The 22,904-nt window shown below is 48.1% G+C and overlaps 1 protein-coding gene and 1 non-coding gene across 2 annotated transcripts; both read right to left on the bottom strand.

Moving 5' to 3' along the window:
* Positions 1-318: 318 nt before the first annotated feature.
* On the bottom strand, positions 319-1,811 carry LOC117723214 (uncharacterized). Its single transcript, XR_013104844.1, has 3 exons — positions 1,617-1,811; positions 1,359-1,424; positions 319-551 (listed from the first exon to the last, which is right to left on the bottom strand). It is a non-coding gene; the product is annotated as an uncharacterized LOC117723214 (transcript).
* A 14,203-nt stretch (positions 1,812-16,014) lies between these two features.
* On the bottom strand, positions 16,015-18,345 carry LOC117723421 (metallothionein-4). Its single transcript, XM_034523039.2, has 3 exons — positions 18,245-18,345; positions 16,727-16,792; positions 16,015-16,261 (listed from the first exon to the last, which is right to left on the bottom strand). The coding sequence occupies exons 1-3, from the start codon at positions 18,273-18,275 to the stop codon at positions 16,170-16,172; spliced, it is 189 nt and encodes a 62-aa protein (XP_034378930.1). The 5' UTR covers positions 18,276-18,345; the 3' UTR covers positions 16,015-16,169.
* Between the last annotated feature and the right edge of the window lie 4,559 nt (positions 18,346-22,904).

The raw sequence follows: 22,904 nt of genomic DNA, 5'->3' as shown, positions 1-22,904 counted from the left end.
AATAAAGTGAGGTTTCTAGGTTGGACAGAAACCAACCTAGAACCTCTCTTCGGGCCTGGCCCGCCATCTTCCCCCTCTGAGCTTAGGCGGGACTTCAAAGGAGAATGGAGTGTCACATGATGGTATCTGTGTGTGTGCTTGTGCGTGCACATATGTATGGGTGCACGCAGGTCTTTATTGCCTCCAGGGCTCTGTCCGGGTCCCAAACAAGTGGAAACCTAAATCTCGGGCTTCTACTTTTAGCTGGATATGTTCCATGGAGCCCCCCCCCCCCCATCCTCCACATCCTTCCCACTTGAAAAAGAGACCAGTCTTGGGTTCATGCTGTGCAAGGGATTTATTCATACCCTGGAGCAGGCAGCCAGGGAAGGGGACAACAGCCATGCCCCACCAGGGACACCCAGCACTATTTACATGGGCTGTGTGGGAGGGACAGAGTCCTCACTGGCAGCAGCTGCATTTCTCTGCCTCTGCCTTGTCTCCCTCTTCACCTTTGCACACACAGTCCTTGGCACACTTCTCACATCCAGCAGGGCAGCAGGAGCAGCAGCCTGTAAATAAAATGGGTGTGTGTGTGTATATGTGTGTGTGTGTGTGTGTATGTGCCCAGTCTGATGCCGGCATCTGTCTCCATCAAAGGGGAGGGAAAGCAGTATTGGAGACTGAAGAGTCATCAGGCTTTGTCCAGGACAGGTGGCTCTCCCCTCATCCTGCCACTAGGTCTGACTCAGCATCTATGGTGCTGCAGTGGCTGCCGGGGCCTCTGTAGAGGGTCACCCTATAACTAGCCCACAGCTTCTTGGGTGGTTACTAGGAGTCCCCTGGGAATACTGGGCTCAGGTCTGGGCCAGAGGGAGAGTTAGGTCTCAAGGAGAAGGCAAGCCAATGTGAAAGGTACTGAGAAGGGAGTTGCAGCAGGGGAGGGGCAGGGATAATGTTGAGGCCAGCAAATCCGTGGGAATCTATGCATAGCCACACTTAAGAAGGCAGCATTGGCCCCACCTCTACACTGCTGAGATCCGGAAAGAGCAAACTGAGGAGACCCACCAGGCCTGAGAAGGGCCAAGCCACTTCACCTCTAAATCTGACCCTCCTCCATTCTTCCTTGGGGATCCCCAGGACCTAAAAAAAGAGTGGAGGGCTTGAGCAGGGGCCCAGCTCTCAAATCGGCTACCTTTTGATAGCTTCTGGAAATTCATCAAAACATCCCCTCTTACACTGTATTAATTAACATCGGTTGTAATAGCCTCGGTATCTGAAGGTCTCCTGCAGGAAGCTTTGCTTCATAGTGTCTGGTGGGGGTGGGGTGGGTGCGGCAGGAAGTTATGGCGGGGGTGGGGGCGGGGGGGTGCACTCACTCTTCTTGCAGTTCGTGCATTTGCAGCCCTTGCACTTGCATTTGTCCGAGCAGGTGCAGGAACCACCTAAGAGAGCACACGAAGGATTATACTAGGGAAACCCGGGTCCCCATACCTAAATGAAGATTATCACCATCACAGGGTTAAAGATGGGGGTAGGGGGAGGGACTCCTCCCCCAAATGTCCTTGAGTGAAGACAGAGGAGTGGGTTCTTTGCCAGTAAAGGGCAAAGTGCTGCAGGCGGGGGAAGGGGCTCACCAGAAGGACAGGGGCAGGTCTCAGGGTCCATATCCAGGCCAGTAACCGCAAGAGACTGTAGCTTGGTTCCTCCGAGCAAGCAGATGCGCTATGTAGCTAGGGCAGCAGGTGGCAAGGCTTTTATAGCCTCAGGCGGGGGCGCTCAAGCAGCGACTTGGCGTCCGCCCCTGTGCACGCACAGCGCCTGCTCTCTCTGTGTGTGCACTGCGGCAGCTGTTCCGAGTCACCGCTGAGCGGAATAGGACCAAAGTAGCCTATTCCGCCTGCTGTCCACTCCCTGCTACTGCAGCCGTCTCTCTGAAGGTGCCTGCGCCCGTACCATCTTTGCAAGTTGAGAGGCAAATTAGTATTGCCCTTTCCCATAGATTCTTCTCCCTTTTATCCCAGAAGTCTTGATCAGTTTGGTCCAAACGGGATGCTGAGCAGTGAGCCTGCTGCTGACTATCTCAGCAGCAGCAGCAGCAGCAGCAGCAGCAGCAGCAGCAGCAGCAGCAGCAGCAGCAGCAGCAGCAAAGGTGCTCCCAAGATCTCTGAAGAAGGATGGAGAGCGGAGACCTAAGGGATCAACATCTGCAGCTTGGTGGGAGACACGTGGCCTTTTCTGGCCCAATATTTCCTATAAAACCCTTCTACAGGACCCTGAACACCTCCTTAACCCAGACTAATTTTGTAGAGACACCCCCTAGGGTGTCTCTTTGGAGGCAGTTCCAGGTTGCTTTTCTTTGTTATTGAGACAGGGTCTTAGGTAGCCCAGTCTAGTCTCAAATTTGTTATTCAGCCAAGGAAGACCTTAAACTCTTAATTCCTGCCGCATCTATCTTCCAACTGCTGGGACCAAAGGTGCACACCACCAGCCCCGGCTTTATTTTTATTTATTTTATTTATTTTTGAGACTGGGGTATCTCAAACTCTTAATCCTCTTCTAGCCCAGGCTGGCTACCTTAAACTCAGGACTCTCCTGCCTCAATCTCTTAAGTATTGGGATAATAAACTCGTAAGACCATATTTGGCCTCAGGCTTAGGCTGTCACGGGTGGGTGGGATGTGGTGGGATGCAGGGGTGAGATACCCAGCCCTGCTGTAATTGTCCATCAGACAGAATTGAGCTTCTATTCCAAACCTGAGCTGGACAAGTGGCCTTCAAAATGGCTTGGCCAAGGAGGGGTGTGTTGGGGTATGTGCCTGTATACATGCACACACAGACCAGAGGAGGACACTGGTGTCCTTTGTCACTCTTTGTCTTACTGCCTTGAGATGGAGTCTGTTACCGAACTGGAAGCTTGCTGGTCAGTGGGGCTGGCAGGCTGGGGGTTCCCTGTCTCGGCCCCACAGTGCTGGGGTACTAAGCATGTGCAGACATGCCTGACCTTTACATGGATGCTAAACATCCTAACTCCAGTTCATACGCTTGCATAGCAAGTGTGCTTACCAACTGGGCTCTTTCTCCAGCCTTTTCTTTGTAGGACCAATACCTGTGGTCCTTGAGGTTAAGTTTCATTGGAGGAGAAGGAGGAGGAGGAGGAGGAAGAGGAGGAGGAGGAGGAGGAGGAGGAGGAGGAGGAGGAGGAAGGAAGAAGAGGAAGAGGAAGAGGAAGAGGAAGAGGAAGAAGAAGAAGAAGAAGAAGAAGAAGAAGAAGAAGAAGAAGAAGAAGAAGAAGAAGAAGAAGAAGAAGAAGAAGGTAGAAAGAAAAAAGGGAGAGAGGGTGAGAAGGACCTAGAGAAGAGATGGTGTGTCTCCCTCCTGTGCCACTGAGCTTGGAGCTGGAGCTCGTTCTAATGGTGCTGAGTCATTCAGATCTCAAGCTACACCAACTCCAGCACTGGCTTTGAGTTTGTTTCCATCTGCCCTACTTGTGCTCTGTTGGGAACCGCACTAGCCCAAGTTCAGGAGGCCAAAATGTTGAGAACCGCACTAGTCCCACGTTCGGGAGCCAAAAAATGTTGCGGCCCAAGCAAACGTTGAGGCCAGGGCTGCCCGCGTTTGGCAGCCACTGCATCCCGGCTCAAGCTGCCGGCTCTGGTCCGTGGGTCGGGGTTCAGCAAGAGAGAGAGTGAGGACGGACTCGAAGAATGGAGGGAGACCAGACAGAGTGTGATTCAATCCCGTTTATTCTTCAGTCTCTCTTCTTCTCTCCAAGTCCCAAGTCCTAAGTTCCTAGTCCCTAGTTCCTAGTCCCTAGTGCCTCCAAGTTCCAAGTTACTTCTTCCAAGTTCTTTTTCAAGTGCCTGCTACCTAATGCCTAATTCTTACTTCAAGTTGTACTCTCTGAAGTGTCTCATTCTCTTTACCCTGTCTGATTCTCTGTTCTCTGTCTGATTCTCTCTCTCCTGTCTGATTCTCTGTTCTGTCTTCTGTCTGCCTTTATATGTCTCACTTCTAAGCCATGCCTTTTGGTCACACCTTTAATCATGCCCTTAGGTCTTGTCTCTAAATCTGATCTCTACACTTCTAAATCACACTCTTAAGTTACACACCTTTAATCTCACACACCTTTACTCTCACACACCTTTACTCTCACACACCCAAGGTATCTAAACCAAGATTATCGGAGTGTGCTCAGCTGTTGTAGGCTATTGTAATCCAAGTCTCATGTCAGGGTATATGGCTCAAGATGGCTGCAAAGCTGATAGCCGCTTTCTGCTAAAAGTCGGCCCCCAACAGTGCTCGGGCCTCACACTTTTTTTGCTTTAGGCCTTGGACCTCCGTGGCTTATACAGCTTGGTTGACTAGGTAAGGCTTGCTGGCCAACAAGCCTTGGGAGCTCTCCTGCCTCCAGTACCTCAACGCAATGCTGAAATGAAATGACAGAAGCATATTGTCACCTTTGGCTTTTTAATGTCGGTGCTTGGGATTGAATGCAGGTCCTTATGCTTGTACGGAAGGCATTTTGCCAAGACACACTTAGTGAATAAGGAAAGGAATGGAGGAAGCCTTGCTCACTGGGTTCATTTGTCCTGCGACTGGACGACTCACTAGACATATTGGTAGCTTGGGTGGTTCAAGGGAAAGTGATAATACTATTCATCACCACTTTATGGATTCCTGGGGACTTTAAATGAGCTGGCAGAGCTCCAGCCACACTGGCTCTGACCAGTTAGAAACAAGCATGTCCTACGTGACCCCTGCTTCATAGACTAAGCTCTGTGCTTCTGGAATACGGGTCTGTAGGCATAAGCTTGTGTGTCCATGGGTCATCCACAGCAGGCTTCACTCCAAGCTCTCCCAGCAATCTGGGATAAAGGAGCTTATGGAAACTTACCTTTTCAGGTAGACTGGGCTCAACAAGCAGAAACAGGTAGGCTGGGGGGTGGAGAACAGTCGGGCTCACACCTACCAGGATGGAAAGTCACCCGGATGATCTCACAAAAGTATACGGAGCCAGGCGAGTCCCACACCCTGGCTGAAGCTGATCTGGGGCTGGATTAAGATTTCTTTATTCTGAGAGTTTCCCAGTTTACTATCCTGGGACTGAGCCATTGGCCAGGGTTTCAGGAAACTCGGTAAACGATGTTCACACGAAAGAGCGCTTGCACATCTGCCTATCTGCAAATGAAGTCTTCCCTCGGGGTGATCTGGAGTGTAAATGGAATGAATGCTGGAGAACAGTTGTCCATGGGACAGCTGGAGCTGGGGTGAGGAGTACTAACAGGTACTTCTGTGGACTCAGGAACCCTCACCCTAGTTTGCTTTCACACAGGTTTACCAGATGACTGCTAATGGCTTCCATGAAGGAAGCGCCACTGTGGGGAGCTCACTGTATGCTAGGTACCCTATTGTATGAATATCATGTGGACCTAAGCATGCTACACAGTTCTGTGAGGACTTTCAATGGTGGAATTTTGGTAACTGAAGAAACTGAGGCCGGGAGAAATTAAATGGCTTGTCCCAGTGGCAGATTTGGGACTTAAGTCCAAGTCCAGCGCTCCTCAGTCTGCCCTGATAGATTTGTGTTGATGCATTCTGCATTCTATTTATCCAGTCTCTTAGCCCATGGCCTGGCCATACATAACTCTGTATGTGGTTCCCATAGAGAAAACCATCAGAACTCCAGCCCTGTGTAGCAGGCTCTTGACTCCAGGCATTCCATAGCCTGGCCCAGGGTTCCTTCTGCTATGTTAAGGACCCAGCTCTTAGCTTTTGGGAGCCAGGTTGTAAGCCTAGGCCAGTTGTGAGCTGTAACAACTGGGTCCAGAATTCTAGTCATTTTGGCCACTCTCCATCTGGCACCAAATGATGATGATGGTGGTGGTGATGATGATGGTGGTGAAAATTTCTGGGTTTTTTTTGTTTGTTTGTTTTTTGTTGTTGTTTGTTTGTTTTTGTTACCTGAGACAGGATTTCTTCCTGTATATCTGGCTGTCTTGGAATTAGTTCTGTAGACCAGGCTATCTCTGAACTCTGAGGTCTTTCCTCCCACCTCTGCCTCCTGAGTGCTGTGATCAAAGGCGTGTGCTACCATGCCTAGCCTGTCACCAGATTATTGATGTATACGAGGTTTTATCCTTGAGTTACTAAAGTGTTCCTCCTGCCTCCTTGCCTGGCCTGTTATTCACTTAGGGTTGGAGCAGTAACTCTGACTCCTGGAAACTCATGCCCTAGGTATCTCTTATTTTACCTGATTAAAAAATCAGAGACAGCCTGGATCTTGGCCAAAGTCACACGACAAGAGTGAAGTAAAGCTAGAATTTGACTCTTGACTCCAAATCCGGTTCCAACTTCTGCAAATGATACAATGGTATAAATTAACCCGGAATCACTTGTTGCTTTCTGAACCCATCTCTCGGGCTGTATCAAGGAAATTCAGATTGGTACTAACTCATCTTGTCTGCCTCTCTCACGCTGCCTCAGCTCCGCCATTTTAACACATGGAGGCTGGAGAAGCCAGAAGAGGGACAAGGGGGAAACACCAGGAAGTCACAGCTGGTAGTTAGAACTTAGTTTCTTTCTCGGTGTTTGTCTCCATAGTTACTCCCTGCTTCTGCCAAATGACTCAGTGTCTCCTCAAAAGGCAGCGAGCGACACAGGGTTTCTTTTAAAAATAAATTTCAGTATGACACTAGGTCAGCTGATGTGTGATTATAACTAAAGTCAGGTGCTTCTCAAAGGACAGTGGGCAGGGAAGTGCGGTCTCCACCAGTCTGAAGTCCCATAGATCCGATCAGCTTTAGGTCAGTGCTTTGCTCTTCCTGTATCCTTTCAGCTGGGTACCTTTGTGTGGCTCTAAATAACATAGGAAAGCTGCATGTGAAAGATGTGAGTTAACCCTCTTAACGACCGTTTATTTCCCTCTTAGGAACCTGATCTAACAGCTTTGTGACCATTAGGTAAATAGTTTGGGAACGCACAAAACATCCTTTTTAATGTATTAACTTAGTAGACCACTTGCTTCTCCTCAGCTCAGACGTAAAGTGTCATCAGGGAGCATCTGAGGCCTAGAGCAGGTGTTTTCCCATTTTGCTACAGCCTGTCTCTGTTTTCATCAATGTATTTGAAAAGGGTCATTTACGGCTTTTTTTGTTCTATAAAAACTTCAGGAAACAGCTTCCAGGTTAGAACGTAGAATCTGGAGTGACCTAAATCTGTGTTCCTGGGACATGGTCACTTATATTTGGCTCCAGAATAGTTTGTATCCCCTTTAGACAAGTGATGTATTTCTACATTAACAGTGTGGTCTCGGCAACAGAACTTAGACCACCTCATTTCTACGTATATCCAAGTCCCATGGGTATCAAGTGAGTCGGTGCGAGAACACAGCGTGATTTGGGAGCCAGTCTTTTACAGGGTCCTTAAAGGCTAGGCCATGGATAGAGTCAGAATGGATTCAGTGTGGATTAATAAGGTTACCATGGGGCTCCCACCATCTTGTTTTTCCTAATGAGTGACACACGGTAGGCTTATAATATCTGCTTTAATCATCTGCATTCAGTTATATGTCCAAAACCAGCACAACATCTGCTCTAATCCAGATACCATCCAAGGTGGTATAATGATGAATAAGATAATGTCCATTTTCTCCAAAACTCCAAAGTCTAGGTGAGAAGGGAGCTATTTCATTAAAAACCAACATGTAGAAGCCAGATGTAGTGTGGTGACACATACCTTTAACCCCAGCATTTGGGAGACTGAGGCAGGAGGATTTGAGAGTTCAAGGCTAACTTGGGCTCTATTGCAAGACCCAATCTCAAAAGCAAAGTGAAGCAAAGCAAAACAATTTAAAAGCACATAGTAACATAAATGCTCCCAGGAGTCTGCCTAGAGTGGCAGTCCCAGGGCCTTTACCATCAACAATCTTTCCTCTCCCCTCTTTTTCCTCCCCCCCCCCTTTTTTTTTTGAGACAGGGTTTCTCTGTGTAGTTGTGTAGTCCTGGCTGTCCTGGAACTCACTCTGTAGACCAGGCTGGCCTCGAACTCAGAAATCTGCCTGCCTCTGCCTCCCAAGTGCTGGGATAAAGGCGTGCACCACCACTGCCCAGCTCCTCTCCCCTCTTATACTCATTAGCTTCCCAGGCACGGAGTCAGGGCTTGACCCAGTATCAAAGCTCCCTCTCACACTATCTCACCTTACTTCAGTGATCCTCACCTATGGGTGACTGCCTCATCCTCCCTTCCCTTGCCCCACTTGGTTTGACAACAGCTAAGTGAGAAGGCACCTTTAGGGGCAACCTCCTATGTTAATGCACCTTAACGTGTCCCTTGCTTGCTTTTACCTAGAACCCTTTTTGGGAGAAAGAAGCTGAGCATGCCCAGTACTGATCCATCCTCTGTCTTTAGCTCTCAAGCTGAGTGTGCCCAGAAGCGTTCCTGTCTCCATGTTAACTGTTCATATGTGTGCACCATGGCCTTGAGCTGAGCACGGTTAGGAATATCTCCCATTTTCCTTCTTGAGCCATGACCTTAAACTAGCATGCTAGTAAGTACATCTTAAACTGAGCATGCTCTATAAGGCTCCTGCCTCCAAAGTGCTCTCCCGTGTGAATATGCACAGGCTCCCTGAACAAAACCCCACACTTCCTTTTGTTGGAGAGGGCACTGCTTTGGAAATAGATCTGGCTCTGTCTTTATGTACTGTAGGCAAACCCTTCCCAGTCTTTTGCTTTCTGGTTGTGCTTTTTGGCCTTTCTGTCTTGTAGAACCTACTGCCTTTAGTTCCATCTGGAACCCTTCGTGGCCATCAGCCTTGGTTGTGGTGGTAAAATGATGTTTGATACTGCTGCTGAGAGAAAGCTGAGTGCCAGGGTCACTACAGTGCACATGGCTATCCTTCAGTGTGCAGGGCTATCCTACAGTGCTCAGGGCTATCCTACAGTGTGCAGGGCTATCCTACAGTGCTCAGGGCTATCCCACAGTGCACAGGATTGTCTGGCTCCTATCATCAGCACCAAGGCTGAGAGACACTGCCTTATTCTTAACAGCCCTGCTGTGAGTTAGAGATCAAATGCAGAAGGAAAGGGACCAGGGAACCAGACATGCCATGCAAGCTCTAGTCTGTCACCAATTTGCAGCTTTAGGATCTATCAGACGTAGATAGTCATATCTACCCATGCCTCCCTGACAAGGACATTTGGGTTCAAGTAAGAGAAAGTGAACAAAAATCTCTGGGGCACTGATGTGCAAAGTCAGACGGACAGCAAGGCTGGGGCTACCATAGTCAAATGGTCCAGATTCTAAAATTTCCCAAGATGCTTTCAATTCCAGGTACTTTCTCCTCTCCTTCTAAAGTAAACTTGAACCAGGTGTGATTAATCCCATGTCTATTAATCCTAGTACCCGAGTTCAAGGCCAACTACTTATACATAGTAAGATCTTGTCTCAAAATTCCCCCCAAAAGGCTAGAGAGATGGCTCAGTGGTTAAAAACACTGTCTCTTCCAGAGGACCTTGGATTGATTTCTGGCTCCTACATGGCAACTCAGAACTATCTGTAACTCCAGTCCACCAGGCATGAAAGTGGCATATACACAGAGGCAAAACACCTATACAAACAAACAAATAAATAAGCCTGGCGTGGTGGCGCATGCCTTTAATCCCAGCACTCAGGAGGCAGAGGCAGGCAGATCTCAGTGAATTTGAGGTCAGCCTGGTCTATAAAGTGAGTTCTAGGACAGCTCTGGCTACACTGAGAAACCCTGTCTCTAAAAATTAAAAGGAAGACAACCACAAACATATGTTTCTTTTATCTGTGATCCAAATACAAACACAGCTGACGTTTTAATATATTTCACTTCTGTATTTTGTGTTCTGTGTGGCTGGTTCAGGGAACACTGTAAGGACCAATCTGTGCTTCTGGCACCTTGGGAGGCTGAAGCAGGAGTCTCACTGGAGTTCAGGGATTCAAGATCCTGAAAAACAAAGCAAACTGTCTCTCCTCCCCTTTCCTCCCCAAAAGAACAGGCTCAATGGCATGAGCCTAGCACTCAAGAGACAGAGACAGATGTTCAGGGTCATCACCCGGGACCAGAGTACATTCAAGGCCAGCCCAAGCTACTTAGTGAGTTCTAGGATAGCTATATACTGAGACCCTGTCTTTAAAAAGCAGAAAAAAAGAAAGATTACTACATAATGTGTAACCTGCATGTTTACAACATAACCATAACTCCATAACTGTTTTCTGGTGGTTTCTCATCAATAGCCGTGTGTGTGTGTGTGTGTGTGTGTGTGTGTGTGTGTGTGTGTGTGCGCGCACGCGCGCGCGTGCGCATCCCATTCTTTACACATAAAGGTCAGAGGACAGCTTGCAGGGGTTGGTTTTCTTTTCTTTCTTTCTTTTTTTTTTTTTTTTGGTTTTTTGAGACAGGGTTTCTCTGTGTAGTCCTGGCTGTCCTGGAACTCACTCTGTAGACCAGGCTGGCCTCGAACTCAGAAATTCGCCTGCCTCTGCCTCCCAAGTGCTGGGATTAAAGGTGTGCACCACCACCGCCCGGCAAGGGGTTGGTTTTCTTATCACCACATGGGTCCTGGAATCAAATTCAGGCCATCTCGCTGGGCAAGCACCTTTGTCTACCAGGCCAGTGCTATAGAGCCCCTGGAGTTAAGCCATAAGATCAAACGGGAAGAACATTTTATGGTTCTTTCATGTAAACTGCTTAATTGTCTTTAAATCTTTATGTGGATCTGGTTGGCTTGTATATTTTTTCCTTTCTCTCTTAAATTGTCTCCCGCAGAACTTGTGCTGAAGGATCCTCCCAGTAGCCTTGTTCAGGGGTACTTAGTGCCTTCTGGGCTCTCCTGATTCCTACCCACCATGGCTGAGATGGAACATACCCTCAAACATGCTTGGGTATGGTTGGGTATTGGACTCAGGGTTACCAGCTTCACTGGCTTCTGGGTTGGAGCTTCCCCTAACTCCCCTTTGGGGCCTGTAATGAAGAGTCCACCAGGGCCTGATGGGGTTCAGACTCTGTCACAGCCCTTGTCTTCCTCAGACAGCACAAGAACACAAGATGTAGCAGCCTTAGGACCCAACACTTTTCTGTTTAGGTGACCACCATGTTGAGTTCTTGAGCAGTTCTGGGCTGAAAACCAGGTCCTTGTGCATGCTAGGTAAGTGCTCTGCCTCTGAGCCACATTCCAGTCTCTTCTGGTTCCTTGACCTAAGTTCTGTTTTCTAGGCATTTCTTTTCTGAAAGCTGCAGTGTTACCCCTAGGGCCATATGTAACAATTGCCTCTTTGTCCCATGTCAGTCAGCTTTGCGAGCTTCAGGTTTTTCCACCAGCTAGTCTTAACTATATTTTGAAGACTCCCTCAAGTCTCTGAGTCTATTTCCTGTGGAATGGAAGACATGTAGGGCATGGATGAATACTATGCAACCCAAGCCTTAGCTCATACTTCTGACTAAGGTAACAGCAGAGAGCCCATTCATTTATTTCTCCCTCCTGAACACCCTCCTGAACATTCTTTGTCCTGAAGGAGGACAAAGAACAGCCTGGTTGGGGAGGATGCAGATGGAGCAGAGACTTTTGAGTATTTCTGAAATGTCAGAATGAATTGAACCACATTTATGAATAAACAAGGGACAGGGAAAGTCACAGCTCAAACAGAGCAACCAGGAAGTCTATGGAGGACTTCTAGGTGCTTTGCTTTGTTTGGGCCAGGAAAGGGTCAGTGAGTAGAGAAGTAGGGAGAGACAGAAACTACGATGAATAGATCTTGCTGTAGACCTGCCACATGGGTAGCAGACACGAAGAAAATGGCTATCCACAAGTAAGGGAAGTTAGACCTTCACCAGACACTCTCCTGCCATCTGGCTCTCGGTTTTTATAGGTTTGCTTGTTTATTTTTGCACTCTTTTTATCAGTTTTGAAAGTGTTTAGTCCCGGCCATCCATTCTTTTTGTTTCTTTAAAGACAGGCACTAATCTCATCATGAGGGCTCCACCCTCGTTACCTCATGGTGTCCTGAAGTCCCTGTCTTAGTACCATTACACTGGGGATTTGGGACTTAAAATAGTTTCATATCGGGGCCCACAAACATCTCTCCATAGCATTTAAATATGCACATATTTAACAAATAATGCACATTTTTGTGAGTGATACGATTTGCTTAGCACTGCAAATATTCCTGTGCAACTTCTGAAGTTCCCATACTGTCCTAAACATTCTCAGAATACAAAGAAAAAAAAAGAGGGAATTGGATGGATCTCACTAACAGAAAATGATAGCATGTAACATTGTCCTACTTGCTTTTCCATGGCTGTGATAAGACACTATGACTAAGGCAACTTCCAGGGGAAAAAAGAAGTTTATTTAAGGCTTACATTTTCAGAGGATCAGAGTCCATCATGGCAGAGAGCATGGCAACAGGCAAGCAAGCTTGGCACTGGAGCAGTAGCTGAGAACACACACCTTGAGACACAACTGCCAGGCTGAGGAAAAGACACTAGGATTGGTTCAGACCACAAAGCCTGCTCCCTAGTGACACACCTCCTCCAACAAGGCCACACCTCCTAGTCCTCCCTCAAACAGCTCCACCAGCTAGGGGGTCAAGTATTCAAATATATGAGGGCCATTTGAATCTATGAGAGCCATTTTCACTGAAACCATCCCAACAACCAATAGCAGTCTTGCTTTGTGGGAAATATAAACTAACGTGCTGGTTGATTCTCCTTTTCTGCCGTTTCCACCACTAACATTCTCCCTGAACTTTGAAGACGGTGTCTCCCACACTGGTATCTGAACAATCCATGAACCCTACTGATGTCCAAAGATCCTGTTTTTGTTTTGAGGATTCAGGCCAGGAGATAGAGGGGTGTTTTCCTGGGTCCTGAATAGCATTAGCAAGAGCAGACATCAGAGCTGTTTGCTCACACAGTGCCAGGCAAACATCAGCTCCCGAGTGATAGAGGCTGCCCTGTATTCTGTAACAAACAGGGTTTGTGAGCTGGAATATGGGGCTCTCTAAAGCACTGAGCCATGCAGGGACCACTCATGTGACATTGCCCCCTGTCTTTTCTCATAGCTATTCTTTGAACTTGGGAATTAACCTCAGTCAGGCAGACCAGACCAAGTCCCTGTCTTGCCCCTCACAGGTCTTATGATGCAGAGCCAGCCACTGACTGCCTCATTTGGAGATCAAATTTCAGGACAACATTCTCTTCTATGGCTGTTAGTGTAGAAATGCCCCTAGCGTTTGGAGTGGGCAGAGGCAAAAACACAAAGAGGAGACTTGTCTGCATCCCATGCCCCCTTCCTCCCACCCCAGCCTGTTCTGCTCTCTGTAGACAGCAAAGCTCACATTTCTAATGTGTCCTTACCCCACCCTCACCCTCAGCCTGGAGAACAGCTACCCTTGAGCATCCTGCAGGCCTAGGCTTCAAGAGACTGATAGCCGTGCAGGGTCTGCCCTCAGGAAGGTCAGGTATGAGGAAGGGGTCATAGACAAATCCTGAAATTGAGTTCTGAGATCCCAGGTAATCAAAATATTGTCCAGAAGTTGGGAAATGAGCTTAGAGGGTAGCGTGGGGCTGAATGAATCCCGCTTGGACATCCTACTTTGGACCTATAGATCTGGGATTAGAGGTATGCAGGTATACAGACTACCACATCTAGGTTCATAGACTCTTTAAAAAAAAAAAAAAACCTCTGTCTGTCTGTCTGTCTGTCTATTAGTGTATGTTTAGGGGGAAAAGGAGATATGGTATACATGCTTGGCCATGGCACATGGGTAGAGGTCAGGGGATAAAGTTTGTGGAGTCAGTTCTGTCCTTCCACCTTCGTGTGAGTTCTGGTAAGCAAACTCAGGTTATCAGGTTTATGTGGCAAGCGCTTACCCACTGAGCTGTGTCACTGGTCCAGACTCTCAGTGTATGGAGGGGGTAATCAGAGAGGGACCCTCCAAGGCCGGTGCTCTAGTAGCAATGACTGTCTGGCCCTGAAGGGTTCTTGATTGTGAAAGGTCTGTAAGATAACGTTTTAAAACCATTTCACACAATGCTGGTTGTGTTCAGTATATAGTAAGCATCTATATGATATTGGTGGTATTATTGTCAAAATGAGAATTGGAGGGGCGAGTCTCCCTTTTGAAGGTGTGTTAGAAAGAAAAGAGGTTAATATGGCTAACCTGTTGGCCTTTGCGCAAGACGAGAAGGCCCTGGCTGCAGGAATAGTAGCCAGCTTACTTGCCAGAGACAGCCTGCCTGGTCCTGAAGGGTGTAACTCCCAACACCCTGTCCTTGGCAGGTGCTCCAGAGCCTTGGAGGGTGACTAGTCAGGGGCTTTCTTGGAGACTAATAAAAGCCAAAAGTAGTCTTTGTCCACAGAGAAAGCCCTCTTTACGGGGAGCCTTCTCTGTGCATGGGTGTTCTGCCACAGTTTCTCTGTGTATCCTTGGGAGGGGACTTTACAGAGGATGGAAGAGGAAATTGAGCCTGGAGATGGTGAATGACTTGATTAAGGCCACACAGACAGAAGTGGTATATCTGGTGCCAAATATCCAGTGCCAAATATCTGGTGCCAAAGGCCATGCCCCTTCCATTGTTCCAAGATGCTGATTCTGCAGCACAGCTTGCTTTTGGGCACAGCGTGAAAACTTTCCCAGGGAGACTCCTGGTGATTTCTAAACAGCAACGGGGGCGGGAGAATTAGACTGCTCAGCACCAAGTCCTTGGAAGTTCATCCTGATCCTCCTTGTGCCTGAAGCTGCCTGGCGACCCTTGGCTGCATTGTCACTGCCTCTGTGCCCAGGGACTGTGGAGAGGAAGGCTTTAGCTTTGGCTCTCGGCATAAATGCAAAACATGTCATGGACTGGGCTCTACCTGGTGCTGCACTGAGGGCTATATTTTAAATGACCCACAGTGGTCATTTGTTCCCCGTGACATCTCCAGGTAGTTCAGCAGTTCATCTAAAAAGCCGTTTAAGAAATCTCTAGGTGGCGGGGGGGGGGGGGGGGGGGTGCGGGCGCGGTGGCACACGCCTGTAGTCCCAGCTACTCAGGAGGCTGAGACAGGAGGATCGGATTGCTTGAGTCCAGGAGTTCTGGGCTGTAGTGGGCTATGCCAATCGGGTGCCCAAAGTAAGTTTGGCATCAATATGGTGACCTCCCGGAAGCGGGGGACCACCAGGTTACCTAAGGAGGGGTGAACCGGCCCAGGTCGGAAGAAATCTCTGGGGGACATTATTTTCATCTGCACCATTTTTCTCCTTGCTGGCATATGTGTCTGTCACCCCAACCTGGTGCTGGCCCAAGTAACTAAACTGTGACTGTGTGTTGGTGCTGCAACTGTTGTTTTTATCACACACATACAGGTTCTGTTCGAGACTGGTCAGAGCTCAGAATCACAAGCTTTTTGCTGAGTGAATTCACCTGGATCAAGGCCAGGATAGTCAGGCTAAGACTGACTTGTATCATGGCAGACCTTCACTCAGAGGGTTTCTTTGGGCCCCAGGTGGTGATGGCATAGACCTTTAATCACAATACTCAGGAGGCAGAGGCCGGTGGAACTCTTGAGCTTGAGGCTAGCCTGGTCTATAGAGTTCCAGGACAGCCAGAGCTACACAGAGAAGCCTTATCTCCAAAACAAAATGTTTCTTTGAGTGGGGATCGCAGAAAGCTCTAGTTGAGGACCACGACATGGGATAAGGAAGACAGCCTAAGAGTCTGTTAGCTGTGAGCTCGGCGCCACTGTAGACTTCTGGAAGACAGTGTAGAAATGCTGGGTTTTGCTTGGTGTTGGTTAGAACCTGTTTCCAGGGCCATGAGCTCTTCTGTACTCATGGCTGCCCTGTGTTTGTAAAGTAGGAGAAAGGCCCAGGCACAGTTGCAGCGTCGGAAAGTGAGCACCAAATGAGAGCAGCCACCTGCAGGTGGGGTTCCAGCGGGCAGCTAGAGGGTCTGCAATAGAGGCGGCCCTCCTTGGTCCTTCTTGGTTAGCGTTAGGGTTAAACAATGCTCCGAGCCACCAGACAGCCGTGAATGGAAACTTTATTGCTCCAAGAACGTCACCCGCCTCACATGTGGGCACACATATAAAAAGCACAACTTATTATACAAATTCAATCCCTTGACTCAGGTACTATGTAGTCACTTCCCGGGATCTCTCCCAGTGCCATAGGTGAGATTCAGGGACAGCAGCTGCACTTGTCTGAGCCCCCTTTGCAGACGCAGCCCCGGGCACACTTGGCACAGCCTGGAGGACAGCAGGGACAGCAGCCTGAAAAAGTTAGGAGATGGACAGATGAGCCGAGGCTCTTTACTTCTCACCCTCCTGCCAACACCTTAGAGGAAGTAGCAGAAAACCCTGGGCCAGGAGGCTGTGGGATATGGGAACAAGAAGGGATTTAGGAGGTCCTCTAGGGTCCATCAGAGCCCCAGACAGACGGTGGGCTTTTCAAATGTCACAGCCATGACAGAAATAAGATTAGAAGCTAGGGCTTATTACTCCAAACCAAGGCTTTATCCTCTTCCTCACTGGGCTGGACAAAACCAATACCATGGGTATCCTTAGAGCTGGGTGGGCTGCAGCCCAGGGGAGCTTTGTCCCAGGTGTCTCCTTGGATGTCATATCATATCCCTCTGGATGAGAAAAAGTTCCCAGAACCCCTGCACTACCCTCATGGGGTAGATAATGACAGTGAGGGACACTCGCACCTGGCAGCGTCCAGGTGCCGATACTCACTTTTCCGACAGGTTTTACAGCTGCAGGTTGTACATTTGCAATTATCTCCGCAGATGCAGATCCCTCCTAGGAGAGAGGACAGAGACTGGGTGAGCATGAGGTTACTGCTACAGATTCTTCTTGGTGTGTGTGGGGGGGGGTCCGGGGGAGAGGGAGGAGGATATGGGGGAGGTGAGACAAGAGGGTGTTGCTGATGCTGAGCGTGACTCAGGGCTCTGGATGGGCTAGTGGTTCTAGTGACAGGCCATGGATGGGGACTGGGGGCTTGAACCGGGATTACCTGTGAAAATGTATTCCCAACCCCAAGCCTTTAAACAGGTTCATTTATATAACTCTGGGTGAGGGGAAAGAATCAGTAGTTTACAAACACAGGTGATCGCCGGGCAGTGGTGATGCACTCCTTCAATCTCAGCACTTGGAGGCAGAGGCAGGTGGATTTCTGAGTTTGAGGCCAGCCTGGTCTACAGAATGAATTCCAGGACAGCCAGGGCTATACAGAGAAACCCTATCTCAAAAAACCAACCAACCAAATAAACAAACAAAACAATACAGGTGATACAGATGTCCATTCAGAACTAACAGACAAGGCCAACTCCAGACAAGGACGACCATCAAGGAATTTCATAACCTCCTTTTGACAAGGCCAGATGGCAAACCTGAACGAAAAGCAGAAGGGGGCACAGAGATCCCAGGAGGCTCCATACCTTGTTTTTATTTCATAAAAGAGACTCAACACTTTGTTGTTTTTCTCAACTCATCCTGTCTACCACATTCGGTTTCGGAACACTAGAATTTTCTGTATCTTTTCCAAGTTTTGGGGACAGACCTCTACTGTTCAGGATAAAGGATGCATTTGAAACTCTTAGGTGCCATTTTTTCAAGGCTGAGAGCACACAGGACAGTTTTGAACCCTGACCTCCCTCCTTATGGTCAACATTCTTCCAGGCACCAAGCAACCCAGAATGGCTTTGAACACGGGATCCTCTTCCTGCTGCTCAGCCTCCGAGCGCTAGTATGCTCCACCGCAACTGGCTTTTACTGACTTGAGGTCTCAGCCAAGCCTCTAAGCATCTCCCTGTGTTTTCTAATTTTAGCCTTTCCACAGACTCCACAGTATGGGAGCCACCCAGCATGAGTAACCTCAATTTGCAAAGGAGGACACTGAGGCCCATAAATCAGATGTGTTGGTGAATGAACGGCAGCTGAAGACCAAAACCAAGTGTCCAGGTTCTGGGCCATAGCTCCGTTCCCTACTCTGGTGGCTGCCACTAGGGATTTGCAGCTAGAAGAACTAAGGTTTTCAGGTCCCTTCCTTTGCTATTCCCTGGACCAGGACTATCCATTTCAGCAAATCTGGCTGGGAGCCAACAGAGTGCAAGCTCTTCCCAAAGGTTACAGATTCAGGATAAATCTCATCCATAACACCTAAGTAAAGGGGTTTCCAATAGTCCCACAGGCTGCCTTCAGGTTACAAGGGTAAAGTTTTAAGACCCCCCCCAAAGGGGCTTCCTTACTTACCAGCCATACACGTGCATTCCCCAGGGTCCATGGTCCAGGTGTGTGAGCGGCTAAGAAAGGGAGGCTGAGGTAGCAGCTGCTGCAGGCTCCCTCTTTATAGTTGTGTAGGTGTGGACTACAGCTCACCCCACCTCTCCCTGGGGCCAGACGCCCTGCACAGATGCTCAGGGTTAGGGAGGGCAGGCAGCAGAGGGCAGAGGGCAGGTAGAGTAGTTTGGTCGTTTAGGTGCCCCACCTGCTTACCTGCCAAAGTGTCAAGGAAGCAATGTGAGGTTCCTGTGGCACTCAGCTGGGGTTCTTAGCCACACACATCCAGCTGCACAGAGTTACCTGCCGTTTCTGTGCCTTCTTCCTGGGGCCACTCCTGCCTAGGCTTTGAGTGTCATTCTTTCCCATGGTTGGTCTTTAAAGGCCTCATCATAGACGAGAAGATGGGAAAGCAGGGGGATGTATCCACCTGAACTTGGAACCTTTCCTTCTAGACCACACATGGAGGGAAAGAAGAGAAGACTTGGTAGGGGTCCTTAGCCAGTCCCAACTTCTATTCCAACTCCAGTCTTTGATAAGACAGCTATCTACCTTTCATAGGGTGCAAAGTGCCCAGTAGGTGGTGGGATGCCCTATGTTCTTCTCTCTCTCTCTCTCTCTCTCTCTCTCTCTCTCTCTCTCTCTCTCTCTCTCTCTCTCTCTGTGTGTCTGTCTCTCCTTCCTCCTCTCCCTACCCCTCTGTCTGTCTGTCTGTCTGTCAGTCCGTCCTTCCCTCCCTCCCACCCCGCCATGTGTGTCCCTTGGTAAGATGTGTGCACATGTCTCATGTTACTTGCTCTGCTATATGATTATCTATCCATGTGCTAAAGCGGCTCTGCACCTGCCCAGTCTTGCATGAGGGTTTGTGGATGCTGGATGCTCGAAGGAATGAATAGATGAACAAGTCGGATGACGTAACAGATGACTGAAGACATGAACTGGAAAGTGAACAAAGGATAGATGGACTCACTCTCGAGTGTCCAGCGTGTGGTTATGCTGATAGCCTCTGATAAAAAGTGGTTCTCCCATTCAGTAAAGGGGAAGCGTGTATCCTGGCTCTAACCCACGTAGATACTTCCTCCTCGTTCTCAGCTCATCTCCATCAGTCAGGCCTCAGTCAGACCCAGGATGCCACGAACTTGAGCTGAGAATATCTAGTGACTCATCAGGAGTCCGTGGCAGAAGTAGAGATGACACCGTGCTGGTGCAGAGATGGTCCCTGCAGGCACCCACAGTCTAGCACTGGACACTTCTTTATTCTTCACTTTCCAAGGGCCTGCACTACACTGTGTTAGGTGCTGGGGACCCAGTGCTGATTAAAAACAGAGCTTTTGGTTGAGAATGTCAGGAGCACAGTCCAGCTCAGGAGCTGCATGCTTGCCTGTGGCTGCTCACAGTCTTTCTGGGCCTACAATAGGAGTTTTTCCCCAGCCTGTCTGTGGCACAGTGTTCCCTGCCTCTAGTAGGTATGAATGCCACCAAGGGCCTGGCCCATGGAACAAGCCCAGAGAGTGCAAGGCAGGTTTCTCTACCTATCTAAGCCATCTCTCTTAGCTCGTTGCAACCTGTGCCAGCAACTGTTTCCTCTTTGGATGATGTTGAGATGTTGCTCAAGGTAAATCGATTGACAATAGTAAATGCCAATCCCTTAATACTTTGATATTTCCTAATTCGTGGGCTGTGCAGGTTGAAACTTGCTGGTCTGGTCCAGGCTAAACCATGTCCAAGCTGGTCCTGGGCCTGAGAAAGAGCATACCATGCCTGGCTTACTGCTCTGCCCATCCTCTGGGTCTCAGCTCCTGATGGAAGCTAGTGAGCAGAAACAAATCCGCCCTGAGGAGATAAATGACTAGACGCATAGCTTCAACTCACACACAGAAATACATGTTGTGCTGGCAAGACAGCACTAGCTGCCAAGCATGATGATCTGAGTTTGATCCTTGGACCCCCATGGAACTAGACAGCTGAGTCCTGCAGACCGCCACATCTGGGCCATCTTCTCAAAAAAAAAAAAAAAAAAAGTTTCTACAGAAATAAGCATATCTTTGGAGAAGTGAAACTTTTACCTCCTTGTGGGATTTTAGAAGCCTTTAGAATCTGAAGATTGAGTTCTAGACCTTCTTACAGGGTGGGGGATACACGTAAATACACAGCATTTGCCCCACAAGGGTCTAGAGTTGACCTGGCTGGCCTCAAACTTCTTATCCTCTTGCCTGAAAATGCTGGAGTTACAGATGTGTGCAGCTGTGCCCAGCAGCTCCTGTTTTACGCTGCAGTTTGACTCCTTTGAGCCACCAACTCCTGAATATCTCCGTCCCCAGAAGGGACTACGACTTCATATGTAATTCCATTCACACAATTTTCTCCCAACAATAAAAGGGGATACTTCAAAGAAGTGTCTGATGCCACCTCTTACACAGCACAAAGTGACTGGGTTTGTCACTTCTGTGCCATGCAGGTAAAAAAAGGTCACAACGTGTTCTCTGAGGCAGAAAATGCTACAGAGACGTATCTGGGACTCAAAGAATAGGCAGGGGGTTCTATCACCCAATCATAGCAAAGAAAGGTCTAGTATCTTGACATTAACCCCTTCCCCATGTTTGCTTTTACCAGTTTTTCTATGCAAACCTTGTTTATCTCTCCCATCCTCCCCTCCTTCCTTCCTTTTGCCCCGTTTTTTTTAAAAATGTATTTTAATTATTAAATTTTTGAGGCAATAATTGTAACATTTCTCCACTTCCTCCCTCTCAACCCTCCCATACCTACCCTCACTCACCTTTAAATTCATGGCCTCTTTTTTTATTAATTGTCATTGCATACATATCTATATAAGCATATACACATATGTTTCTAAATATAACCCATCCAGTCTATATGATGTTACTGGCATGTATGTTGTCAGAGCTGAGATGTGCCTGTTGGACAACCAACTGGTGTGCTCTTCCCTGGGAAAGGACACCTGCTCTGCTCCCAGCTTTCCTCAGTTACCTATGGTTCTTTGTGTAAAGCTGAGGCCTCATGGCCTCTTTTCCCCCATGCAGTTCGGCATGTTTGTTGGTGTCCTCCTTGTTCAGCTCACATTTGGGTAATCGTGTTGCTGAGACTTAATGGGTATAGCTTCTAATGTTATTAGAAGACACTGTATCATGGCACAGACTCCCTGATCCCCTGGCTCTTACAATCTTCCTGCTTCTTCTTCCACAATGTTCCCTGAGCCTTAGGTGCCAGAGTGTTTTGTAAATATATTCATTGGGACTGGGTTCCACAATCCTACATTTTGATTGGTTGTAGTTTTCTGGTGGAAAGAGAAGTTTACTCGATGAGAGTGAAGACCACACTTGGGGGTGTCTTAGTCAGGGTTTCTATTCCTGCACAAAACACTATGGCCAAGAAGCAAGTTGGGGAGAAAAGGGTTTATTCATCTTACACTTCCACATTGCTGTTCTTCATCAAAGGAAGTCAGGACAAGAACTCACACAGGGTAGGAACTTGGAGGCCGAAGCTGATGCAGAGGCCATGGAGGGTGCTGCTTACTGGCTTGCTTTCTTATAGAACCCAGGTCCACCAGCCCAGGGATGGCACCACCCACAGTGGGCTGGGCCCTCCTCCGTTGATCACTAATTGAGAAAATGCATTATAGCTGGATCTCATGGAGGTATTTCCTCAAGGGAGGCTCCTTTCTCTATGATAACTCCAGCTTGTGTCAAGTTGACACACAAAATCAGGCAGTACAGTGAATATAAGAACAAACATCTAGATTGTTGTTAGGGATTGTGCTGGTTTAATAAATTAATGGCTATAGATTCCCCTCCAATAGCTATGACATCACTAGCACTGAGTAGTTAGCTATGTGCCAGAACTAGGCATGGTTTCTCTCTTGTTGAGCAGTTGTTAAGTCCAATTAGAGAGCTGTTGGTTACCACCAAGATGTGTGTACCACTACTGCACCAGTAGGGGTATCATGCCATGCTGGTTGTTGGTGTGGTTCATAGGTGTCATAGGGTAGGACAGTTGGTTGCCTCCTTCCTTTGGAAGCTTACATGGTGCTTTCTGCTACCATGAAACTAATCCTCAGGGAGGGAACATTCAGGTCAGTTCCAGTTCAGGGGTGTCTGGGTTCTGTTTCTAAATTACATGGTGTCTTCAGCCATAGGGAACTTATCTTCCATTTCTTGCCAAGGGCAACAATAACTAGCTGTATGTTTTAGGAGCTTCTTGAACAACTCTGGTTAACAACTCAAAGGGAACTTCTTGTATCTGGTATTAGGGTTTGTTAGGTGGTATTTGGCTCTTAGAGGGAGCACTGACCATCAACCCAGATGGGAAAAGTTCATTAAAACTATACATTTATATTTTATATAGAGAATTGTGTATATTATAGGTTTTTTAAAAATAATTGATCATATGGTTCCCTGTGGCGTTTGTCAGACATCTTTGCTATTTACCCACTCCCTTCCTTCTTCCGTATTTACTTCCCTCCCTCTTCCTTAAAGGTGCCTCCCGCCAGCCCCCACCCCCCTGCCATTTCCCATTGCTGCTAACAGATCACTGGTGTTTTGCTATCACATTCTTTATTGCTCCTCAACCCGCTGTCCTGGCAACGGTCCCATTTTGCTTTCCTGGTTTCTGTAGT

This window comes from Arvicanthis niloticus, chromosome 18 (genome assembly GCF_011762505.2).
Source record: "Arvicanthis niloticus isolate mArvNil1 chromosome 18, mArvNil1.pat.X, whole genome shotgun sequence".
NCBI classification, from domain to species: domain Eukaryota; kingdom Metazoa; phylum Chordata; class Mammalia; order Rodentia; family Muridae; genus Arvicanthis; species Arvicanthis niloticus.
This window is presented reverse-complemented; position numbering and strand designations above follow the sequence as displayed.